We start from the raw sequence: 25,552 nt of genomic DNA, 5'->3' as shown, positions 1-25,552 counted from the left end.
GACCAGCTGCCTTGCCTGAGGAGCTTAGAAAGTTGCCTTATACCAAGTCACACCATTGGTCCACTGAGTTCAGTATTGTCTATACGAACTAGCAGCAACAACACTCCAGGGTTTCAGGCAAGGAATATTCCCAGGGTTTGAACCTGGGATACCTTCTGCATGTAAGAAAACGTGTTTCCCTGGCTGGTGATGTCACAATAAGCTTCAGCCTTGTCTCCCTGCTGCACCCTACTTGTAGCACACTGTGCTAAAGGAAGGCCTGATTCCTACTTTTGTATTGCTGGCCCAGGTCATACTCAAGAGGTGGCATTTCAACAGTGCCTGGCATCTGCTTGCCTACTGGCAGGCGTGTTGAATTTGGGCAATTCACTGAAGAGGAGGAGCAGGATCAGGAGGAGGAAGGGAAGAAATAATGCAGGCAAGATAGGTCTTCTGGGGGTGGGGAACATTTTTCCCATTGAGGGCCACATTTTCTTGGGGGTAATCTGTCACGTCCATTAGTGGGTGGGGTCACCCGCTTTTTCTGCCACCACCACTCTTCATTCTCCCACCTCACCAGGTGATTGCCAGGGTGGGATGGGTTGGTTTTCCAAGAAGTCAAAACCAATTGCTCGCAGGGGACTTTATTTCCTCCTTGCCTCTTGCCCTCCCTTTCTTTGGCTGAGAGGTGCAGGCTGCCCACCGACAATATAGGGACTCACCGTCAAAATGAGCTTCTCCACACAGTCCGGGGAGACGCTGTGGAGGTGAGTGAGGTGAAGCTGCAGGTGGATCTTGTTGCTGAGCATGTCCTGGCAGAGAGGGCACCGAAGCATTGGCTGGACCGAGTGCTGAGTCATGGCATGGACCCTCAACCGGTTGACATCGGTGTTACTGTACTTGCAATATGGGCACTGATATACCTGGAGGACAAGAAGACATCACAAGCTTTGGCAGAATAAAGCCTTGATAAGGCCAGGCTGCGGGACAGGTGTCTTCCTCCACCTTTTTAACACCCTTTGAAACACACTGCCCATTTCCACAGTAAGAATAATAATAAAAAAAACAATTTCACTATGAACTGCCTTGTGGGCCCAAGTGGATTTAAAAGTTGAATATAAGGAGGGATGGATGGAAAGGAAGGAAGGAAGGAAGGAAGGAAGGAAGGAAGGAAGGAAGGAAGGAAGGAAGGAAGCTGAGCCATTACTTTGCAGAAGCAAGTGCCAGTTGCTCCAGTGCCTCACCTGCTCCAGCTTGGTCTCATCTGATGTTTTAGGCCATTTGGTGACAGGCGACTCAGAGCTTCTCGGAAAGGAGATACGTTTAGAGGATGCTGGGGACTCTGTCAGCTCCTTTTCAGCTGGGGTAACATGTACTGCAAAAAAAAAAAAGGGACAGAAACAACTGCATGACTATGTGACACCTCAGCTCTGGAAGAACCTGGAGGCAAGAACAGTACCTATGAATTCCTCACAGATGGCCAAGCCTCCCATTCTGCACTGCTCCGCAATTCCATTCCTTTACACAAACATGCTCTGAATCTTCATTCTGAATTACTTTTGAAGTGTTGGGATGCAAATCATCATCATCATCATCATCATCATCATCATCATCATCATCAAAATCAGGTCAGTGCCTGCATGCCATATATGTGCTACAGTTGTGGAAAACCTGAAACCAGCATGAACTGGATTACCTGAAGATCCCTGAATAAACCTGTATAAGCCCTTAGATCACCTGGGGAAATTCTACTTATGGTACCGCACCCTAGAGAATATCATAGCGCAGTGATTCAAAAAGGGCCATTTGGCCCAGGCTTTCTAGGCACTTTTTTTTTTACTTGAATCCCTTCAAATTCCTATTTTTGTACTACTGTTTTGTGAGTTTTATGTTGCATTTTTAATGATATGGTTCGTTGGAGATTTTAAAATTATAAGTGCTTTGTAAATGCTTTTAAATAAATAAAATAAAATATGTGCTGGTTGGTGCTTTCTCCCTGCAATGCCCCTGCAACATTCTAATCTCCCCACTGTTTTTTTAGGGGGAGGAAAATGTCTCAAAAAATGTCCCTTTCCATTTTGACTAAGAACCATTTTCCTTCCATGGACCAATGCAGCCAGACTGTGGGTGAGCCCAGCTGAGTCACACGTGCTACAACTTTACTCTTCAGTCACCCCTGCATACTCCATGTCAATAATCACTCTCCAAGCCTGATTCCAGGATAACATTGATGTCCATTAGTGCATTTGGAATTACTCCGGTGAATGAACACAGGCAGACAACATAGCAAAGCTAAAACTCGACATGGATTTCGAATGCAATTTGAGTCAACAAAGGGAAGGGCATGGCAGACTCCCTATGTAGTTGGGATGGTGGGGGGACGGACACAGGCGGCTTGAGAGGTTCTGACACTCCCACCCACCCAACACAATCACATCATCTACCTCACATTGCATCAAACATGCACAGAACACCAGTGCTCAAAAGCTTGCACCGGCTGACCACACGCTACTGGGCCAGCTTCAATGTTCTTGTGTCAGTTTACAAGGCCCATAATAACTTGGGCCCAGGATACCCCAGGGACCACCTGATCCCTTATGTTCTCACTCAATCTCTGGTGTCTTTGGGGGAGCCACATAACCCCCCATGGTGTGGATGCATGGGTCATAACCACAAGGAGCAATGCATTCATTATTGTGGGTTCAACTATTGTGGGTTCAGTTTTGATATCACCATTGAGATCAGACAGGCCCCTTCCCCGCTGAACTTCCAGGACTTATGGAAGACTTTTCCCCCAGCAGGCTTGAATTCTTATTTTATAGTTTTAAACTCCTTTTTAGTCTCCTGTACACTGCTCAGAGAAGACTCTGATTACACGGTATACAAATGGTTGAAATAAAAAATAAATACCTCCTGCTGCAATTTAGAGATAGGCATGCAGGCTTTCATAGATGCCAAGATAAGCTCCCTCACCATTTCCTCTCTCTATCTCTTTCAAACATAGCAAAACTGGCCAGACTGGTCACACATACAGTGGTGCCCCGCAAGATGAATGCCTCAGAAGATGAAAAACTTGCTAGACGAAGGAGTTTTTCGTTTTCTTAGCCGCTTCGCAAGACGCATCTCCCTATGGGCTTGCTTCGCAAAATGAAGCTTGCCCCGCAAGCTCCGGGGATAGCGGGGAAGCGCAGCGCGTCTTCCCCGCTGTCCCCGGACCTCTTTTGAAGCAAGGGGCGGCGGGGAGAAGATCTCTTCTCCCCGTTGCCAGCCCCGCAATCTCCAGGGACAGAGGGGAAGGCGCGGCAACAGGGAGAAGCGATTCTCCCCGCTGCCCCTTCCCTTGCTTTAAACAGGTCCGGGGACAGAGGGGAAGGCGCACGGCGCTTCCCCTCTGTCCCCAGACGGTCTCCATAGGAACGCATTGATTGATTTTCAATGCATTCCTATGGGAAACCGTGCTTCACAAGACGAAAAACTCGCAAGAAATAAAAACTTGCGGAACGAATTAATTTCGTCTTGCGAAGCACCACTGTACCCATAGAAACACCAGAAAGGCAGAATGAACACCATTCTGGTGTGTTCCAGGAAGTTGATGCTCTTCCCAGAATGCCCGCCTTATGACCTTTGAACTCTGTACCCTGGAGCACATAAATCTGCAGGGCATCTATTATTTAAAAACTACAAGGACAAGCATATTACACCTAGCCCCCCTGAACACACACATTCAGAACAGTACTTTAATCTGTCTCGAATCGACTTCAAACCCATTTCACCCTTAATGGGAGTTATTCATTTTCACTTGAAAGGTAATATATGACAGCTGGATATTTAACATGATGGATTGGCTGCCGATTAACTAAGCGGTTTAACGCTTCTGGCTTGCTCCCCCCCAGCCCCCCCTAAAGATGCAAGGAAGATTCTGACGGGGGAATTTGTTCAAAAGCCACAAAAGAGGACTCTGCACAAAGTTAAATAGCCCTGAAACCAAGGCTCCCAAAGGCACCACTGAGTCACCCCATTGCTCCTCCAACCAGATAAGGGAACTGGGGCTCCTCCACAACTATGCCAATATTTTACACACACACAACCCCCAAATAAGCCTGACTCCTACTGCCTTAACCACTATCACCATTCCTGTTAGCAAGGGAGGCAGGGTGAAGCCATTTGCAGAAGCAGGAGACCTTCGAGCTAAGAATAGGGGCAATAGAGGAACAAAGGTTACAGGCAGGAATATATCAAGATATACATTGCTGGGCTGTTACTGCTACAATAATTGCATATATTATAAAATACAGAGGTGCACACTATATTTCATTAGACTTTTGATGAGAAGTTATTTCATCAAGTCTACTCAGTCATATAATTCTGCAATCTAGGTTGGTTTTAAAAGATTTACTGATTTTATCTGAGATTTTTTAAATCAATACTTTAAAATGTTTTTTGCAATTTTAGATGTGTTTTATTGATAATGTTATCAATATTATATTTCTACTATTTATTATATTACAGAGTTTAGTGATTAAGTGACTTGTAAATCTTTCTAAAAGGAAAGAAAGAAATGGGTTATAATGTTTAACCGTGTTTCATGTATTTTAATGACATGCTGTTTGTTAAGGGTATTGGAAAAGCTTTTGGGGTTATGATGCAACAAAAAGTGGTCTATGAGCACAATAAATCAATAAATAATATGTAAGATCAGAGAGTTTGGGCACAGTAAGCTCAAGGAGTTTGTGGTGGATCTAGAAAAATAGAGGAAGCTAGGATGGTGGTATAAGATGTATGTATAGCTGAACAAGTCTGTGCTCCAAGTTCTGGACAGAAGTAAAGTGGATAAAAGCTGAGACATGGCTGTTGTGATCAAGACAGGAGGTGACCATAGCATGAGCCAGAGTCAGATTTCTCACCAAGAAGGCAGAGAAAAAGGGGCACATTTGTGTGATGTTGTAAACTGTGGAACAGACGTCACCTGACAACAGGCTGAAGAGCAAGGAGTCAAAGATCAAGCACCTGTCAATGGATATGGAGTGTAGAGGAGGATGAGGAGAGGGTTTTTGGCGAGTGATGAGAAGTTAGGTTTGGGACAAAATGGGTTAAAGACAGTTATGAAGCATCCAAGCACACTGGAGACACAGGGGGACCTGGGGTAGAGAGGTAGAGCTGGGTGTTATTAGCCTATGGGTGGTACTGAATGACATAGGATTGTACAAGATTACTCAGGGACTGTGTATAAAGAGAAAATCACAGAGGAACAAGAGAAACCCCATTTGAGGAAGAGAAGAACATTGCCAGGGTCAAGCTGGAAGCAGAGTTCACCTGTAGATAGCAGCAGGGCTGGCATCAGGGACTGGCATGGTCAGGCACCTCCCCAGGGACTCAGAAAGGCCCACTGCTGATCCTGCTGCCAATGAGACACCTGACCAGCGCCCCTGTTGCCATCAAAGGAACCCCTTATTCCTGATGTCAATCTTCACCCACCCACTCATCCCTAGTGGGGAGGGGGACACCATTTTGGGCTTTGCCTCAAGTGCCAAATGTATTGGGCTGGTCCTGATTAGGAACATAGGAAGTTGTTTTATACCAAGTCAGACTAATGGCCCATCTAACTCAGTTCTGTCTATTGTGCTTGGCAGTGGCTCTCCAGGGTTTTATGCTGTGAACCTTCCCAGCTGTACCTGGAGACAATGGCGGGGATTAAACCTGTGACCTTCCTACATGCAAAACACGTGTGCCCCTCCTAAGCTACAGTCCTTGCCCATTGTGACTGCTTGTGGTTCTCATTCATTCACCTCATCCCCCTATTCTCTCTACAGATGCTTACCCAGCAGCGGGAGTACAGACCGTGGGAGCTGAGCCAGGTCTTGACTCCATAATATTATGGGGTACTCACTATATTAGATTCCCCAATGCCCAATGTTGAATCCAGGAATCACATATTGGGGAATTTAAACATGTCAGCTGCCTGCTGCAACACAGAGCTAAATGCTGTCAACATTGGGTAAACATGTCTGTAGAGAGGAGGGGGTAAAGCAGAGTTACTTTTCAGTTGTGGTTCCCTATATGCGGAAAGCTCTCCTTTGTGAGGGGACTTACCTTTTCCCCACTCTACTGATGGACTGAGATTATGTTGTTTTGTTACTAGTGTGCTGCCAAAGCTTCCTGTGGCTTTTGTGGGGAGGGGGGCATTGTGTGTGTATTTATTTTAATTAATTGCAGCTGTTTTTCTGTATGAATTTGTTAATCAGATAATGTAATTATGTTTAGAAACATAAACATAAACCCTGGGGTAACAAGCAACTAATGAGTCTACATAATATTAAATGGCAACAACAGGGTATATCCAATGCAAGTACTACTCTGAGGAGACCCACTGAAGTGAATGAACATGACGATCTTAGGTTCATTCATTTCAATGCATCTGATTTGAGCAGGACTAGCACTGGATACAACCTAATAGCAACAATAGCAGACAGCCTGCAGACACACTATGAAGAGACTCTAATGCAGGCATGGCCAAACTTGGCCCTCCAGATGTTTTGGGTCTACAATTTCCATCATCCGTGACCACTGGTCCTGTTAGCTAGGGATGATGGGAGTTGTAGTCCCAAAACATCTGGAGGGCCAAGTTTGGCCATGCCTGCTCTAATGGCAATGGCAGAGGCAGCTGCAATACCAGGTTGGCACTGGGCAGGAGTCATTGCGGTGTCATGCCATGAGCCCAATGAAATCTAGTCCTGAGTGGCAGAGTGGTCATGGACATTTGGCAGCAAGGAGAATACCAGTGAGCTTGGTATGGGCAGTTTCAGTGAAGGACAGAGAGTGAAGACAGATTGTAAGTGGTCAAGAGAGAGAAGTTTAAAGAAAGAACGTAAAAAATGCAGGGGCTAGCATTACACTCCAGGAGTTTGGAGACAAAGAATAGACAAGTACTCAGGCAGTATCTGGGAAATGAAAATTTATTAAGGGAGAGGTTTTAGAAGTTGGGGAAATGGCAACATGTGTGAATGCATCAAGGCAGAGGTGACAGAGAGGTTGGCCGTGTGGCTGAGAGAAGTAATGATGGCAGGAGAGGTGCCTATTAAGAGTCAGGAGTAAAGAGTATCAATGGGACACAAATGAGGGAAAAGTCAAGGACAGCAGACTGGTCAACTCATTATGTGTGTTGGTGGATGGAACAGGAAAATATAGAAGGAGTAGAAGAGATACCATAGTGGAGAGTTCTGATTTTATCACTGCAGGAGATGAAGTCTTGAGGGTGGGACACTGCAAATCAGATCTTATCAAAAGATAAAGAAGAGGCATTGAGAATTCTTAGAGTTGGTGTGGATCATGGAACCAGGAATATGGTAGACAAGAAAGAGGAGAGGGTGGACTTATAATGCTGGCCGGTTCCTCAGAGGTATTCAGCTGTGTGAGAGCATGAATGGATATTCAACTGTTTTCTTTTCCATTGAACGGAGATCATCTTTAGGCCAGGTGTTCCTAGCATCTCTGAGGAAAGACTCTGGCCAATATTTTGTTGGTTTCTGCTCTCTTCACTGTGCAGCGAAGTGCTTGTCACGAGACAGGTGTTTACATTCCAGTCAGAGTTGCTGTTGGGTTTTCTCACGGGAAAGGGAGACTGGATGTGACGTACACTGGTTTCCTGTTTTTCACTGTTCACACAGTGTGTTTCTCTCTGTGCTCCAGAGGAGAGGATGCTTTCTCTGCTCCGGCAGAAGCAAGATGTTTTTCTGTAATCTACCAGCTTTGAAATGTAAATAAAGCAATATAGAGTATGTGCACGTATTCCTCATCATTCCGCTGTGCACGGGACGCTGCAAACTCAACATATTTATCTATATATGCGTTGTTAGATATTTATCTAAGAGGACTATAAAAGCATAGAAAATGAGGGCATTGCTAGTTATGTGGGGTACCCCAGTACATTGGAACTACCTGGAGAATAATCCTTACCTTGTGTTTTATAAACTTGGTGTGGCCAAATGTAGCCAGTGCTCTGGATTAAAGGCAACAGCTCCTGAAGTCACTCACTACCTCTAGGAGCTCGAGCCTTTAAACCTTCACGATCTGTCACTGACCTCAACAGGCCCATGAAAACAAGAACTTAGCAAGTGTTCCTTCCGTTTCTAATGGGACTTCTTGATAAAGTACCGGGAGACAGGTTGATCTTCTCTAGAAAAACATCTTTAGACCCGGCCAATATGACCAGCTATCGCCCAGTCGCAAATCTTCCATTCTTGGGCGAGGTGATTGAGCGAGTAGTTGCTGAACAACTCCAGGCACGCCTGGAAGAAGCGGACCATTTGGATCCCTTCCAGCTGGGATTCAGGCCTCATCATGGGACTGAAACTGTCTTGGTCGCACTGGTCGATCATCTCCGGGAGTGGGCTAGGGACAAAGGTGAGATCTGTTTCCTAGTTCTGCTGGATCTCTCAGTGGCTTTTGATACCATTGACCATAACATCCTTCTGGACTGTCTAGAGGGGGGCTGGGAGCTGGGGGCACTCTTATACAGTGGTTCCACTCCTCCCTCCTAGGCCGTGTTCAGAAAGTGGGGGGGGATGAGTGCTCAGACCCCTGGGCTCTCACTTGTGGGGTGCCTCAGGGTTCTGTCCTCTCCCCCATGCTTTTCAACATCTACATGCAGCCGCTGGGAGAGATCATCAGGGGGTTTGGGCTGGGTGTTCATCAGTATGTGGATGATACCCAGCTCTACGTCTCTTTCAAATCAGAACCAGTGAAGGCGGTGAAAGTCCTGTGTGAGTGTCTGAAGGCGGTTGGAGGATGGATGGCAGCTAACAGATTGAGGGTGAATCCTGACAGGACAGAAGTACTGTTTTTGGGGACAGGAGGAGGGCAGGTGTGGAGGACTCCTTGGTCCTTAATGGGGCAACTGTGCCCCTGAAGGACCAGGTGTGCAGCCTGGGAGTCATTTTGGACTCACAGCTGTCCATGGAGGCGCAGGTCAATTCTGTGGCCAAGGCAGCTGTTTACCAGCTCCATCTGGTACGCAGGCTGAGACCCTATCTGCCTGCGGACTGTCTCGGTAGAGTGGTGCATGTTCTAGTTTTCTTTCGCTTGGATTACTGAAATGCGCTCTATGTGGGGCTATCTTTGAAGGTGACCCGGAAACCACAACTAATCCAGAATGCAGCAGCTAGACTGGTGACTGGGAGTGGCCACCGAGACCACATAACACCGGTCTTGAAAGATCTACATTGGCTCCCAGTACGTTTCCGAGGACAATTCAAAGGGTTGGTGCTGACCTTTAAAGCCCTAAATGGCCTTGGTTCAGTATACCTGAAGGAGCGCCTCCACCCCCATCGTTCTGCCCGGACACTGAGGTCCAGCGCCCGGTTCCCTTGTTGGAAGAAGCCAAGTTACAGGGAACCAGGCAGAGGGCCTTCTCGGTAGTGGTACCCATCCTGTGGAACGCCCTCCCACCAGATGTCAAAGAGAACAAAAACTACCAGACTTTAAGAAGACATCTGAAGGCAGCCCTGTACAGGGAAGCTTTTAATGTTTAACAGACCATTGTATTTTAATATTTTGTTGGAAACTGCCCAGAGTGGCTGGGGAAACTCAGCCAGATGGGCAGGGTATAAATAAACTATTTATTATCATCATCATCATCACCACCACCACCACCACCACCACCCATGGAATAGCTGCTAAAGCACCGAAAGGAGAAAATAAGCAGCCAACTGATGGGAAACCTTTTCCTGAGGCCCTATCATGCGAGAGACTATAAGGTGGAGTGGAAGCTAGCTGCCCTGCTTGCTCTGCACAAAGGTAATGTACAGGAAGGAGGCGTGAAAGACTGGGGATAGAGAGGGGAGATGATGAGGAGAAGGGATGTCCAAAGTAGCTGGCATTCCAGGGATATCTAAGGCATTATCAACCCACTGTATCTGCCAGCTGCGATTCTCTGGCACCATCTCCAAGGGAATAAGTGTTGCTCTCTCACCATCCTGCCGCCTAGTCACAGCAAGGCTCTTTCAGCTGCAAAGTCAGTTTGGGGGACCAGAGTCCTACCAGTTAACTCAAGAGAGAGAGAGAGGTTTCCCCAGCCACCCTGGGAGGCTTAAAGCCTTAAAGTGAAGGCTACACTCATACCAATACAATGAAATGACCCTGGAAATCGTTTTATACCTTTTGAAGTGCACTATGAGTCCCTCACCTAAGAAATAGCTCACTGCAACAGACAGTTTACTACCAAAAAAGTCTTCCTACTGCTTCAAATTTTCAACACTGAAGAAAGTGTCTCCTTCCATCCATGAGCTGTGAAAAGCAGCATAGAGGTGAAGCTCAAAGAGCCCAGCCCAGGGTAGGAGGACTGAGGAGGATGGACTCTACCTAACTAAAGACACTTGCCTCTCCCCTGCCCCCAGTCATCAGTTTCTCTGAGCTAAAGCACCATTGACAGCCCCTTCATCTAAACTTCCATCTACTAATCCAGCAGCATAATGGAGGAGCCAATTAAATGATTATTAATTCATGCTGCTTTCCGTAAAGCTGGGTTCTCATCTCTCTGCATTCCGTAAACCAACTCGCCACCTGCCCCAGAAATTTACAGCAGGACTCACTGACGTTTGCTCTCTCCATTGATCATACTAGCTCAGCAGCCGGCCAGCATCCCTGAAGCCCAGCTCTCCAACCAGGTAGGTCCTTCTGCTCTACCATGTGGCAATGCTGCACCTCAGGTGGCTGATGGCATGACATGGGGTGGGCCTGCTTTGAAGACACCCTTCCTTGTTAAGCTGGAACCATGGAAAAGGCACTACACAGGGTGTGGTTTGGTCACTTGGACTCCTTGATGGAGGCCTTGTGATGAATGTTAAGCAGAAATGAGACTCAAGAGCTGCTGGTGCTGTTATGTGGGTCATGCTCATGCCAGTGGACCATTGGCGTGATTTGCACAGCACCCCGAGGCTATATTATGCCCCCTAAGACAGGAGCAGCCAATGAACCCACGAAGGCAGGAGAGGAAAACAGCCCAAGCAAGGCACCTCAAAAAAGGGCTGGTGGAAATTCAAGCACACTAAGAAGTCTTGGAAACAGATGCCAAAGAGCGATTCAGATATGGAAGCAAGAAGGAATTATTGTGCCTCACCAACTTCCATAAAGAAATGTGGACAAAGTGGGACAATCATCCTTCCTGAAAACAGGAAGAGTAGCCACTAGTTTAGCATGAGGGCTGTGCTGGGCCCCAACAGCCCCTAAGGGAGGGTAAGCAGCAAGTTGCAGAGGAAGACTAGTTAAAAACAGGAAGATAAAAAGAATTAATAAACACTTCCTCCAGCTAATAAAGCTGCCTCCCCACTTTAATGCTGACCATGCTTTTGGCAAGTAGTAGGAGCTGGTATGCAGCACTTTGGGAAAGAGATATTGACTGGAGAGGAGCAGAATCATGGTGGGTCCAGTGCATCTTCAATTACCTAGACAATGGCATTGGCAGTTTACCAATAATACAAAATATGCAACCAATAGACTAAATGTTCAGAATTATCCTAGTAAGCTGGAAAATGAGGCTAAAATGTAAATTCAACTAAGAGTTCTACACAAGGCCCACAAAAGGCTGGCGAGGGAGTAATCTACAACTAGGCTACAGTGTCTTCTGAAAGGAAGAGAGCTATGAATCAGGAGCCAGAAAGAAGCAGAAAATAGCCAAAGTAGAGAATTTTAAAAGCAGGAAGATGTTAAGCACCTTTTCTGAATATCTAAAGAGGTGCCAGAATGCTGCATGACTGGGAGGTGGACTGGAGCCACATTGGCTCTGTTCCACTTCTGATTCAATGGATTGGGGGATAAAGAGAGCTGTACCTCATGTCTTTCACAGAGGATACACAGTGGGCAGGAAGAAATCATCAGCAACCCAAACCTATGGGGTTTAACAGACAATGCTCCCCAGGCAACACCAATAAATTCAGTTTGTTCCTCATGCTCAGGCACTGAGAAGGTACAGTAGGTACAGATTCCAGGCACAGCTCACCCCAGACCTCCCCATCACAGTATCCAGGGCATCTGATGAGACTTGGTTAAACATGACTTCCTGTGAAAATCAGGGGAAAGTTCAGTCAGGATGGCCTTGGCCTGGTTTTTTTGGGGGGGAGGGAATTGCCCCCCCTTTCCCTACTTTTGCAATTAGAAAGGCAGTGGGCCTGTAGGAATTATTCATAAACAGCAAGAGCTGTGCAGTAGCCATTTATGTTAAACATGTCAAACCCAATTGCAATCATGCCTGCCAGCTCTTACTCCATAAACACACTTTTCTGCAACAATTTCCCAGTCCTTGGCAGCCCATTAATACCTCCCCTAATAGCAATCTGCCATGGGTGCGAATTACGGATGCTCTGTTGCACTGATTGCTGCGTTAGGTGAGCCCTGCCGATCTCTAAAAATGGGGAGCACTTAAAAGCTCTCTGAGCTGGTCTGCCACAACTACTGCTTACTTAATTCATTATCCCTTCCTGTTGTGAAGGCTGAGGGTGAGTTCCAGTGCTGCCAAACACATGAAATGTTTCTGGACCAAGATTTTCTTTTGTCTTTTTAATCATTTAGTGGCTTTGTGCATCACAGTTGTAAACTATTCACAAATCTTTTAACTTCCTACATAAAACCCCATACTACACCCCTTAGGAAAGCAGCAGTATCTGCTCTGGGACTAATTTGTCCAGACTAGAAGGAACAACACTTTCACCTTTGAAAGGCTCACTGTCTCCTTGTTTGAAAACAAAGTCTAAGAAATCTTTTTTCTTTCTGATACAACCCCTGCTTATCAAGTAAATCTTATTTCAAGGACTGAGAAAATTTTGACAGCTATTATGACTTGAGATGGTCTTCTGCTGCTGGACAAATACAGACCCAAACTGTAGAGTATGGACTGATGCACCAGGCCAGCACAAGAAAAATTATTCGTAGGATTGGCTGGATAAAGGGTCAGACCTCTCTTTGTCTCTTCTGTCTCTGAATCAGCTCCATACAGAACTGGCCCAAGGATTTCTCTTGCCATAGTCTTCTGGTTCGTAGGAGGTAAACATCCACCTCAACTGTTCAGAGTGATTCACATTCAGGCTTAGGCAATTTTAGAATTTGCTCTAGATTTTGCATTATTTCACAAAAATCCTTTCATCTTCAAAGTTCACTTGTCTTTTTTTTTTAAAGAAACAGAGCAAGTTCACTCTATATAACACCTCTTTCCTAATATAAATATGTACTGCTGCTCTTACAAAACGGGATCAACAAGGGGATACAAAATGCAGACTGACTGGGGATATTCTGACTGAGAGAATGATTAAGACAAATTTGAGAACAGCCTCCAAACCCACTGTAGGAAAACTTTCACTCGAGCAAAGTGTGTGTGAGAGAACCAGAGCTCGGCTTCCACTGACTATCACTCACCTGCCGCCCATTTGCCCTCATCCTTTTCAACAGCAGTCTCTGCATCTTTAACAGGCTCTTCTGGATCGGCAGCTGCCTCACTAGGAGGCCCTTCTGCATCTTCAATCAACTCCTCTGAATTGGGAGAAGAAAAAGAAGGAAAAGAAAGAGGTAAAAACTGCACTTGACACCTGCAGCAATGTTGCCTTAAGTCACTTCTTCTACCTTCCCACATTTGCTCCTACAATGGACTCTGGGTTGTTTCCCATCTCATTTGGGAATCCTCAGGTGCAGCCCCAATACATGCTCTCTTTATCTCCAAGTCACAGCAGAAATTGAGCGGCTGAAAAGGGACCCAAAGGGGGTCCTGGTGGAGAAGCCTTGGCAATTGCATGGCAGGGAGGCATGCAGTAGGTGCTATAGGAGCAACAGAAATTGTGGCCACTGCTTCTTACAAGCAGTGTTAGAAACTCAGATATATAACCTAATTGCCAAATGGCATCTTAAACCTAGGTTACGGTCACCACAACTATATGTTTAGGCACCATTTCCCCCCAATGGGATTTATTATTACACTATGTTGCCTACCTGCTTAAGAAAGCTGGAGAGGCCAGCTAGATGTAGATGTCAAGTCACCAACCTGGAATCCAGAGATCTCCACGTGCTCACAATTGAACCCACACCAAACACACCTGGCACCTGGCTAATTTCCAACACTGCTTACAAGCTCGCTGGATACAAAGCTCAGGCTAGGAGTCTGTGGATTCAATTTACATCTATTTCCCTGGATAATCCCCTAAATCTCCTGGGAAGAGCTTTAGTTTGGCCTCCAAATTTATTTACCGTATTTCATTTGCATGCCACCTACACAACCAAATGCTCTGGATGGTTTGCAAACATTGAAAAACAGAATACAATCCACAATTTTTCACAATAAAACAGTAAACCCAAAATAAAGTAAGTCAACAATAAACAAAAACAAAAAAACCCAAACAAACCAATAAACTATGACTATAAATACAAATGAACGAACATACATAGCAGCTAAACCAATTTAAAACTGTCAAGAGAATGTACATATTGTGGTTAAGTGTCCTGAGAGAAAAAGGTCTTTTCACCAGGCACCTAGCAGGGGTGCCAAAAGAGCCTCTTTAGGCAGCCCATTCCATAACTGGGGCTGCACCAACAAGGACCAGTCCCTAGCAACTACACACATCACTTCATTAGGCAGGGAAACCTGGAATCTCAGGGTCCATGTAGGTATATGCAGGAGGTGGCGATCCTTGAAGTAACCTGGCCCCAAGCCATTTGTAGCTTTAAAACAGTGATGGATAACGGGTTTTTTAGCCTGGGGGATGTGTATGGTTCTGGGGAACTTTCCAGGGGTCACATGCCAGTGGTGGGCAGTGCTAGAAGCAGAAGTGGATGGAGAGGAGAATGCCATTTTCACCTTTGTACAGTAGCCTAATTTCTACGCAGACTCACACAATCCTCTATGCAGCTAAAATAGGGGCTCTGTCTGAGTTCAAGGACATATTCCAGCCAGGTAAAAACACTGCTGACAGGACTGGTATGCAGCTGAAGGGAGGACAGAATCGGACCAGAGATTAGAAGGCAGGTAGAAAGCTCTGAAAACTGACAACCCATGCTAGTTACTGACCAAGGCTGTGGAGGGGAAGATGACAAAGCTAACTTTCACCGTGTTAGAAAGCAACCTGAATAAAGCATCAGCCAATCAGCTTACAAGCATCTGGAAGCAAATAGGTAGTCATCATCAGTCAGTGTACATCTGATAATTCCACTTGGCTCTTCAGTCCAACCAACCTAGTCAAGCAGATAAAATGGGCGTGATGTGTACCATGGGGTCTGGCCATCAGCAGCGCTTTTGAAATGGCCCCACATGGCGGTCAGTCTGCACCCATGGGGGTGTCAGGTCTCAAACTTGCCTTGAAATCACACAGTATCCCCAAAGCCCTGTCCTCTGGGTCCTACATTTGGACAGTCTGTTTGAACTGAATAGTGAGAGAAAGACATCCCATCTGTGCCTGAAGCAGTAAACAGAACACCCAGGAAAGAAAGTCACACCTGTTCTTTAGCACTAGGTAGCCATCACAAACATTGTACCACACACACAGCACAACATCAGGGGCCAAACTTCTTTGTATTGATATCACATATTTTTGTGGGGTGGGGGAGTTCTATCAAAACACCCACTGAAGTATAAGTTGCCAAGTTCCTAAAAAGAGGAAGCTGCAGCAGTACTGTCGTTTCTCGTGCCATTCACTGTCTGCACTTTGTGACCCTTACGTGAGCACTCAGCAAAATTTGTGTGTGCCTCAAGGATCCAATAGGCAGTGAAGCAGCTAGTGATGTAAGCCCTGAGAATTTAAGACTGGCCTCCTGGCAGGAGAAGAATCTCCTTCCTCACTTTATCAGCAGAGAAAGCATAAAGCTAGTTGGGATGCAGAACACACTGATTGTGCATCTTCTATGGAAAGGAGAGGAGGAGATGTAGTAATGCTTAGTACATCTATAAAATGCTTGAGTATTCAAAATACTTCATTGGCGTATGGGCCAAGTCTGGAGCAGATCCATGGCTTTGAATAAACCTTCCTCTAAAGAGATCTGCCCACTTATGAGGTAGACTAGGTTGAGGGACACCCAGGGATCTTTGTGACCAAATGGTTATTTGAACCCCTCATGCTCTAAGGAGCATCCAACACACTAACCACTGTACCACACTGCACTGCTGGAGGAAGAACATTCATGCCCTTACTTGCTCTTATTTAAACAAGCTTATAGAGGCCGAACTGGTGGTGAAGCCTTGAGGAACAATTTCCAGCTGCAGATGCTTTTACTAGATGGGTGGGGTATTATTATTATTATTATTAATTACTATTACTACTATTATTATTATTATTATTATTATTATTATTATTATTTACTGTTAAGACTGGTGGCTGTTTAATCTAGGGACTACTGGCTCCATCTAAGCTTTACCTTTAAGCAAGAAGAAAATGTGGGCCTCCTGAGCAGTCTTTCTCCTCCAGCCAAATGTTGGAAAAAGCTCCTCAAAGGAAGAAAATGCCCACCAAGCCCCTTCTGGCCCAGCCATGCTGAAGGTCCCCTGCAATCCCAGCAGCCACCTAGAGGTGTCACCCTCTCCAAAGCAAGCAAAGGATGGCTGGCCAGCCGGCTGGCTGCTAAGTTGCGACTGGACTGTCTGGGCTCCCCTCCGAAGCATGTGGAAATAATATACGTCTTCCAGCAAACTGTCTGGTTCAGAGGAAATAAAATAGGACATTCATAAGCAGTTACACCATCTGTCTTTATACCATCATCATCAACAACAAGGGGGAAAATAGCTCTTTAAAATGGATGAAAGCCCAGGCTGACAGTAACCAGGAAAATGTGAGCTATGAATACCAATAAAGGTAGAAAAATGATTAAAAAACAAGGATACACACTGCAAATTTCTCTCCTCCGCTCTGCTGCCTTGTTTTATTGGCTAGCCCTGCAAAGGAGATACTGTCTCTCAAGAACCAACCTGCAAATGGGGGGCAGGGGGGCGTTAGGAGGAGGACAACACTGGTTATAACAGCAGAAGAAGCCCATTATTTGGGGTGGGAAGGGAAGGGTTGGGAAGCAGCTCAGCATTGACCTCAGGCACTCAAGAGCCCTTCTTTCTAGGATTCCACAAAAACATTAAACAGTGGCAGCAGTGCCTTTCATGTGTAGCGGGAGAGATGCCCCTCTGCCTCCTGCCAGGGCTCCACTGCAATTTCTTTAGGGGAAATTCTTTTTTAAAAAGCAGCTACAAAGAGAGCATTAGGCACAGGCAACTACAGGGTGGTGATGGATGACCACTGTGGCTCAGGACAGAGAATGGAAGACAGAGTGTCACTAGTCTAGTCCCAACCTTTCCAACATAAAGTGAGCACACAAACACAGACACATAGCATTCTCCTAGAGCTGAGGTCCTTCCCCCAGCCCACACTGGGAACTCTCCCAACTAAAGAAAGAATAGCCCATGTGGTAAAGCTCCCACCTTCAATCCTTGGGCTCAGCTCATGCTTTAGCAGCAGAACCCAGAGTCTTTACCCCCTCCCCTTGTAGGCACCTCACCCAGGTTTCTTTTTCCAAATAAGCATTCCAAGGAGGCCACCAGCATTGAAAGGGAAGGGGAAGCATCACCTGGAGAGGGACTAATTCTGCTAGCTAGCAAAATGAGCCTAAGTCTCACAAGTTATCCTTAGGCCCTTACTGTAATGCCTTATCCCAGCCCCAAGTTACCAATGGAACACTTTTATTTGGCCAGGAAGGACAAAAACCCCACAGACCTCTGAGGGGCAAGCAAAGGGTGAGCAAAGCTCTTGCAAAGTGTGCTGGGTCCCACATGGATGCCACAGGGCCTGTCTCTTCTGCTCCTACAAACTTGGCAGACAGGCTATGACTTCCTGAGACAGAATATGTTCCTATGTCCCAAGCAAGGTCTGATCAGTGTGAACCAAAAGGGACAGATTGCAGGGAGTTGTCTGGTAGAGACCAGCCAGGCGCCTCCCCAGACAACTGATGCACTTGCTGACCCCCCCTGAATCATTCCTTAGCTGTGGGACTTGGAAATCCAAATAATTTCATGCTTGTCCTGCTCAAAGTTCTCCACAAAGGAAGGCTCAAGTCAGAGGGGTTTTTTTCCCTCTGGTGAAACAAACGTTGTAGACAAACCCTATTTCTCAAGAGGAGGCATCTCCTCCCGGCCCTTGGTGAAGTGCACAGAATTTCCAATCTAAGCTTAGTCAAGAAAATGGGCCTCAGCCCCCACCTCCAATCAAAGGACAAAAGGCCCCACGACTCCTGCTCCTTCACACATCCTGACGGACAGCCTTAAAGCCTTGCATGGACAATCCACCCACTTCCATCTGGAAAACAGCCAGGCGAACAGAGCCTTTCCCCCCTCTCCATTCCCTTCACAAAATGACAGCCCCCTCGTCCAAACACTTCAAGGGCTTGCAGGGTCTGGGGTGGAAAAGGACAACGAGAAAGGAGGGAAGTAGAGCATGTTTGCCTCCCCACTCCCGCCCGTTCCAGTAGACTCAAGAGCCGAGAAACATTAGCTGTCACGAACCACAATCAAATCGGGTTTGAAATATTTAGCAGTGGCTTGGAAAATGCGATGGTGCAGCTCTGACAGGCGAGATGGGCACAGACACCCATTTTCCATTATAATGGAAATATCCAGCCTGTTCTGAATATGTATAACCCAGAAAAATGTATTGATTTTTCATTCAGCATAAAAAAAATTGAAATACCCTGCAGCTGTCAAAAGCCTTTTGTTAAAAGCTCATCTTCCTGGAATGAGGTTTACCAGAAACAAGTTTTAATTGTACACAGGCTGCTTCTTTGAAACACAGAAGGATAACCCACCCACCCCCACCCACCCCGTTAGCAAGAAAAATTCCTACTATGTCACCCCCCCACTCCGCTGCCTCAACAAGAGACTGCTCCCATCATTGGACAGTACAGTAATAAGCAGGCTGCAGCTCTGGCATAAGGGTGTGTTGAATTTTTCAACTTTTAACTTCCAAAAATAAGGAGTGCTAAAAAGTTGTAACATGACTTGGGAATTCAAAATATATTTTGGTTAAACTACTATAATTTAATTTTACTTGGTAAGTAAAATGTGTGTAAAACGGCACAGAAATCATTTTAAAAGAATGCCAAGTGCTTGCAGTTATATTACATATTAATATTCTTATTCTTATTTATTGTTATTTCACAATACCTGACATATTCAGAAGATAAAATTAAAATCTTTTGGTTTTCCAAAAACAGTTTATGTGCTTCCTTATCAAATGTAGACTTACGAAGCTAGGACTTACCACTGGACAATATTTTTGTCTAATCACAAAAATATTAGCAGATTTGAATTTCTCACCCCAAAACATATTTTCAAGACCCCTCACTGAAGAAATTTGCAAAAATTAGGTTTCACCCTCTAAAATGACACTGTCAGAAGCAGGAATGACACTGGGAACCTCCCTGAGGAAAGCAACAGTAGAGACAAATAGCTTGAGACTGCCAGGTCATTGGCCCAGATATGCACACACATACAAACACACACCCATCTTCAAAGAAACCCTAGCGCCAACTACTTCTGAGTGCACCTTGTCTGAAAAAGGCTGGATAGAAATGAAATGTCAGATATAAATACAGAAACTGGACAAGTCAACAAAGATGACTCTGAGCTGTGGTTTCATTTATTCCCGCAAAATAAATCAGCACTGAAGATGCTGTTTGCTCCAGGCTCTAACCTAGAGGACAGATGGAAGCCTTTCCTGTTAACAGTCAGGAAGGAGGGACAGTCCAAGAGTTATTCCAAGTTCTGAACAAATGGCCTATACTCTTTAAGTGGAGAAGATCAGCAGCTTCATTCAGACCAGGACTCCCTGAACATTGCTTCCAGCCAGACCCACTTCACACATGGCATTTCCTCAGCACGGAAGTCATCTCTGTCATGTTCAAAGTGGGGTACACTTTCTTTGTGAAAGTTGCTCAATCATGTTTTCTGCATTATCAGTTTTACTGCCACCGAAATTGACAGTAGTGCACCTTGTGCTGTACAAATGGGCCCCTGCTTCAAAGGGGGCATGGGCCAAACAAGAAAAAGAAATGCAGGGATAGTGGTGCGTATTTGCAGGAAAGTGCTGATTATCTCTGTCAAGAAAACAGTGTCAGGTAGAAGGCAGGTAACACCAAGCCAGTCCTTACTTGCCAGATTGTCAGATTCACATACCAGGTGGTCAGACCTGCCTGGATCTTGCACAGGGCAGGAGACAAGAACTCTGCATCCATCTGGAGCAGCTGACACCACAGTACCCCTCCTCCTTACTCTGAACTCCTAGGCCGGCCATCTAGAAGTCATCTCATCTCACAGACTGGCTACAATACCACCAATTGAATGACATCTTCAAGGTAGATAAAAAAATTGGTTTTGCGATAGAAATATCGGAATAAGAGAAAGGTCTATTAAAAAATAAAGACAAATTACTTTCCAAAATGTACAGACTACATTTTGGATATAACATACAGGTGGTGGAATGGGAAAATTTATGGAGAAGGGAACTGAAGGGAACTGAAAGTTTATAAAAAAAAAAACTTTATGAAGATGCTATACAGATGGTACATCACCCCCAGCAAATTGGCCAAAATGTACAAAATCAACTCAAATTTATGCTGGCGGTGTAGAGAGCTAGAGGGAATAATGTACCACATGTGGTGGGGTTGTAAAAAAATTAAGAGTTTTTGGGATTATTATTTTTTAACTGTTTAAAATAACGTTTATCAAAAAACCTGAAGCCTTCCTCTTAGGCATTATGGCATCAGACATCCCAAGAGAGAAAAGGAAGATTTTTTTGTACGCAACAACGGCAGCAAGGATGCTGACTGCCAAGGGGTGGAAAGGAGATAAAATTCCATCAAAAGAGGAGTGGCAAGTTAAACTGCTTGAATATATGGAACTAGCGATTATGACGGAAAAGATCAGGGATAGATCGACCCAAAAGTTTAAAAAGGAATGGAAGATTTTAGGCAATACCTAAAAAAACATTGTCCCCACATTAAAACTTTAGAATGCTTTGAATAACTCTCGGAATTGCATAAGGTATAAATAAGATTTAATACAGGTTAAGTTTATTGAGAAATAGAGGCAAGTAACAAGGAAACAAAGAACCCACCACACCAAGGAGGTGGCTGAAATATTTTTGGTTTTGTGTTATACTGTTTTCTTTTCTTTATTTTTTTGATTTGTAAGTTATGTGCTGTGGGGTCCCCCCACCCCCGTGTGTATCTGCGTTGTTTATAAACCAAATAAAGACTGATTTTTTAAAAAAAAAAATAGAAATCAGAGCATATATCCTTGGCTCACTATACATATGAGCGTAGGTGTGCAGAAGAGAGGCCTTATGTGAATTCTACAATAAACACAGTGTTTTGCTTCCCCTCCCAATACAGGTCTCAGGCCAAGTACACATTGGCTACATGCCCAACACCAGTGAGCAACTCCTGAAGGAGAAGCCACCCGAAGGTTGGCTGGAATACCCAGAATATATTTATACCTTGATACTCTCAGGTAGTCCAAATGCAGCTACCAAAGGCAACCTTCTAGAAGCCACAGACAGCTATAAAGGGACAAGAACAGAAGAAAGGACATACAAAACCCCCATTCCACAAAGGCAGACTCAGTGCCACCCAAAAGTTTTGTTTAAGGACAAGGTGCCAGCTGATTACTTGCTAATGGGATTAAATCTGATAGTTTGTAGCCACATCCAGAGGAGTCCTAGTAACCTCAAGACATTCATTGCAAAGTATTCTGGCCAGTGTTCTTTGGATTATGTGGTACAGTTGTTGGAAGTGTGACCATGTTTTTTGGGCTGACCCTGGTCAAAGTGGTGGAGGGGGAGATTGTTTCTCACAAAACTGTCCTACCCTTTGAGCCTCTCAGACAAGAGCTATGGGTCAGGCTACCTCTGCCGCAGACAACATTTCCCTCTTAGGCAATGAAGTACTATGTACGGAGAGGGGGGTGAATGGCTTGGCCCTTAGCAGGGCTCTACACAAAACAATTCATCTTTTTTCAATTATATGCTCTCCCTTTATGACAGAGGCTGAGTACAGATAATAATCTTATAAAACTGAAATACTGATCATCAAATTAGAAACACAATTAGCTGTATTAGCCCGAAGGACAGCTATCTTCCATATGGGCCTGTCTATACACTAAGATCATCACCGTCATCATCAGTCGTCTGACGTCTGGCAAGTAGCTACCAGGGAGTTTTGCTCTTAGAATGCTCTCCCCAAAGAACCCTGCCAGGCACCTACCTTGATGTTATTTCCATGATAGGTGAGGGCCTCCTTGTTTTTCCCAGGTCTTTAAATTTAATCCGTTTTATCTCTGCAGGTAATTTTATATTGCTTTTTGATAGAGTCTGCTGCTTTTAGATTATATACAGAGAGAAGACAGAGAAAGGTAGAAAGGTAGACATTCATCTCAAGGCACCAAGTCAGAGAAGCAGCCAGGTAGTAATCAGGAACTCTCACAACAAAATGTGAATCATGCTTGATGGTGTCCCACTGATTTCTACAGGTACCCAATAAGCAAGCAGGCACAAGCATATGTACCCTCTTAGCCAATGTGTGAGCATCATAAGGAAGAAGGCTTTGCAGTCATAGTAGCAGCACAGCATTACACCCTAACAGTCCGGCATGCCACAAATTCATGAGTCAGGGAAAATATGAAGCAACTGAGTGCTGCACAAAGGTGCCCCCACCCCAGATGAAGCAGGAATTGCCAAGAAGGCATTGTGATTTATCTATGGTCACAAGAGGCTAGAAGCTTGCTTTTGCAGGAGAAATGCAAGCAAATATACTTCAGATTTGCACCATCAATGATTCCCTTTGGATAGACTGTTTGAAGTCAGTTGGCCCATAAACTATTAGACTTGGTACCACCATCTGTTGTTGATACTACACCACACTTTGACCAATGAGATCAGCAAGAGTATGTACTGTTCTAGCAGTCTTCCAGCAGAACACCAGAGTTTTCCTGCTTTCCAGTAGTCAGCCTTTTCCAGAGTTCCTAGTTAGGAAAACACATTTCCTATTCAGTTCAGTTCAAAGTATAAAGTGTTTATTATCTCATGGCACAATACGATCATAAGCAAACTAGCTACATAAACTTAAAAAGATGCTGGTAACTTCATGAACTAATCTACTCTAATACAGTTATTCTGGTCTTAGAAATAAACATTGTAAAGAAACAAGTTTGCATAGAGATCCACCAGCACTTTACCATGCCAGCTCACCATGCTACACTGAACCAATGAACCATATAACATGTAACCTTCAGCTTCACCACTGATACGTTGCACTGAGCAAATACCGCACACACACACTGAGTACCTCACATTCCTGCCAATACCTCACACTCATGTAGAATTGCTGTTGAATTCAGCTTTGGCTTTATACCCCTCACTGCATGTTCCTTAGAGAAATAGAGGATGACATTTAACCTTGAACTGCTTCTAACCACCTCGTGCTGCTGGGTCTTTCTCTAAAGCAAATCCAGGTGGGGGGATGAGTTGCTCAGAGCATGGCCCAAGCACTTACTGTAATTTGGCAAAACAAGTAAAACTGCACTAACATGGGAGCCAGTAGCTATTGCTCCCAAATGGGTGGAGCAGTCATCTAGAAACCCTAGTGATAAACCCCAGCATCTGGTCTCTTTGGAGGGTGCCTGGAGATAGCAGAAGACTGAGCAACTTCATCACCAGCTTGGGCAGCAAAACCAGCTAGATGCTTGTAATTGCTCTGGCAAAGGAGAATTCAGCTTCCTGAAGACTCTGTTGTTGGACTCTAAAGAAACGAGAGACAGAAAGTCCAAGCTCTACTTTTCCACAGAGGGGGACCCTGCTGTGCCTTCCAAGAGATGTAGAACAGCATGTCAGGTGCCCTAGGACTAGCCACCCAAGCCCAACAGCTGACTCTAAAACACCTGCACTATGAATCTCATTCTCTCAATTATGTGCTCCTGCAGCCAGTGGCAGTTCATCAGCACAGTACAGCACAGCCAAGTTAATGAAAGGCTCTATAATGAAGTAATCAGATGCATGGGGCTTTCTTGAACCTACTGGCAACTCACATGGGGGGGGGGGGCAAATGATGGTTATCCCTAGGCTGCCCATGGTGTGTGTTATTAAATTAAATTTCTATACAGCCCTTCATCTGAAAATCGCAGGGTAGTTTACAATATAAAATTACAAAAATATAAACAATAGTAACAAACAAAAACAATACCCCCTCATTTTAAAGACCATATATTGTTTAACTAGCCAAAGGCTAGGAAAAGAGAAGTGTTTCTGCCTGACACCTAAAGATATGTAATAAAGATATATAGTACTGCATCCTACTGCAGCTGACCCTCAAAGTCCTTCTTTTAAAGAGTTTCATACCAGAAACTAGGATAACTGTTGCTTACCAACTTCTTCACTCAGGGAGCATTGCTCAAAGGCTGCCAAGTCTTAAGCTGCTTCACATCTCATTGCCACCCTCCATCCACACCATGCCCAACTGGTTCCCCTTTCTTCTTCTGCACTTAAAGACATCCCCAAATCATTAACTGCATGTGGAGTGCAGACTGAGGCGAAAGGAGGCACTTCCGCCGCAGCCTACAGAGAGTCCTATTGATCTGACACACACTTGGTGCCTTCAAAGTTGTTTATGATCAATATGCAAATTGCTCATGGCATTGATCTAGTATTAATTTTCAATTAGGGAATCCACAAGGGGTCTCCTAGGGTCAATTCCTAACAATGCAAAGGAACTGCTGGCAACTAAGTATCGGGCTAGGCATTTGGAGGCACTGTTATTGCTTTATGTGCACCTTCCTCCAGTGATCTTCATCATTCTGGGCCCTCTCAGGCCCTATACCCCTTCCAGACTAGCCATGTTATCACATAAATGCTCTCTCTCTTTCTAACCCACAATATACTGTTTGGTTGCCCCTCCACATTTTTGTTGCCTTATTATGTGCTGGCTAGGGTGGGGAAGGGTAATCACACCTCCTTCTCAGAGCAATACTTACCTGCTACATCTATATACCACCTTTGCTCCAATGACTGAAGGGGGATAGAGTACACTGGCAGAGAGCAGGTGGCCACCAGATTAACACCCTATTGTTATTTATTATTTGTCCCCACCCATCTGACTGGGTTGCCCTAGCCCCAGCTATGCAATCTCTGGAAACTGTTGCTGTTTTTATGAGGGTTGGGGACTTAATGGTGGCACTGAACAATCTCTCATAAAACTGATGTGGAGGGGCTGTGCTCATTTCTGGCAGGAAAAGCACAGTGGTTGTAACAGAAAACTGACCCTTCCTGGCAGAGTCCTGCAGGTTTTCTTCATGTCATCCCCTTCCTTGTGCATACAAGGCCACCAAATGAAATCATACAATGGTTTAGTGTTCAGCATTTTTTCTACTGATGATAAAACTTCAGTCCGTCTTTTTTCAACTGGCCCAAGTCTGCAGAGTCTGTGCTCACCCAGGGACTTGCCAAGACAAGGAAGTAGATGAGCCAAGTGAGGCCGAATCTAAATAAGACCAAAGTGGTAATGCCACACAGTCTTATGAACTGTG

At 45.0% G+C, this 25,552-nt stretch overlaps 1 protein-coding gene across 15 annotated transcripts in view; it reads right to left on the bottom strand.

Annotated features, from left to right (window-relative positions):
- The window catches only part of ZFHX3 (zinc finger homeobox 3), a 340,568-nt gene that overhangs the window by 27,632 nt on the left and 287,384 nt on the right, over positions 1-25,552 (bottom strand). For all 15 annotated transcript variants that reach the window (XM_079989142.1, XM_079989141.1, XM_079989138.1 and 12 more), the window contains 3 exons: positions 13,381-13,494; positions 1,224-1,354; positions 702-902 (listed from right to left, as the gene is read on the bottom strand). In XM_079989142.1, the coding sequence (XP_079845268.1) occupies positions 702-902; positions 1,224-1,354; positions 13,381-13,494 (446 nt within the window). The remainder of the gene's footprint in view (positions 1-701; positions 903-1,223; positions 1,355-13,380; positions 13,495-25,552) is intronic.

Source organism: Podarcis cretensis, assembly GCF_951804945.1.
Source record: "Podarcis cretensis genome assembly, chromosome: 8".
Classification (NCBI taxonomy): domain Eukaryota; kingdom Metazoa; phylum Chordata; class Lepidosauria; order Squamata; family Lacertidae; genus Podarcis; species Podarcis cretensis.
The sequence above is the reverse complement of the archived record's forward strand: the minus strand, read 5'-3'. Positions and strand labels throughout refer to the sequence as shown.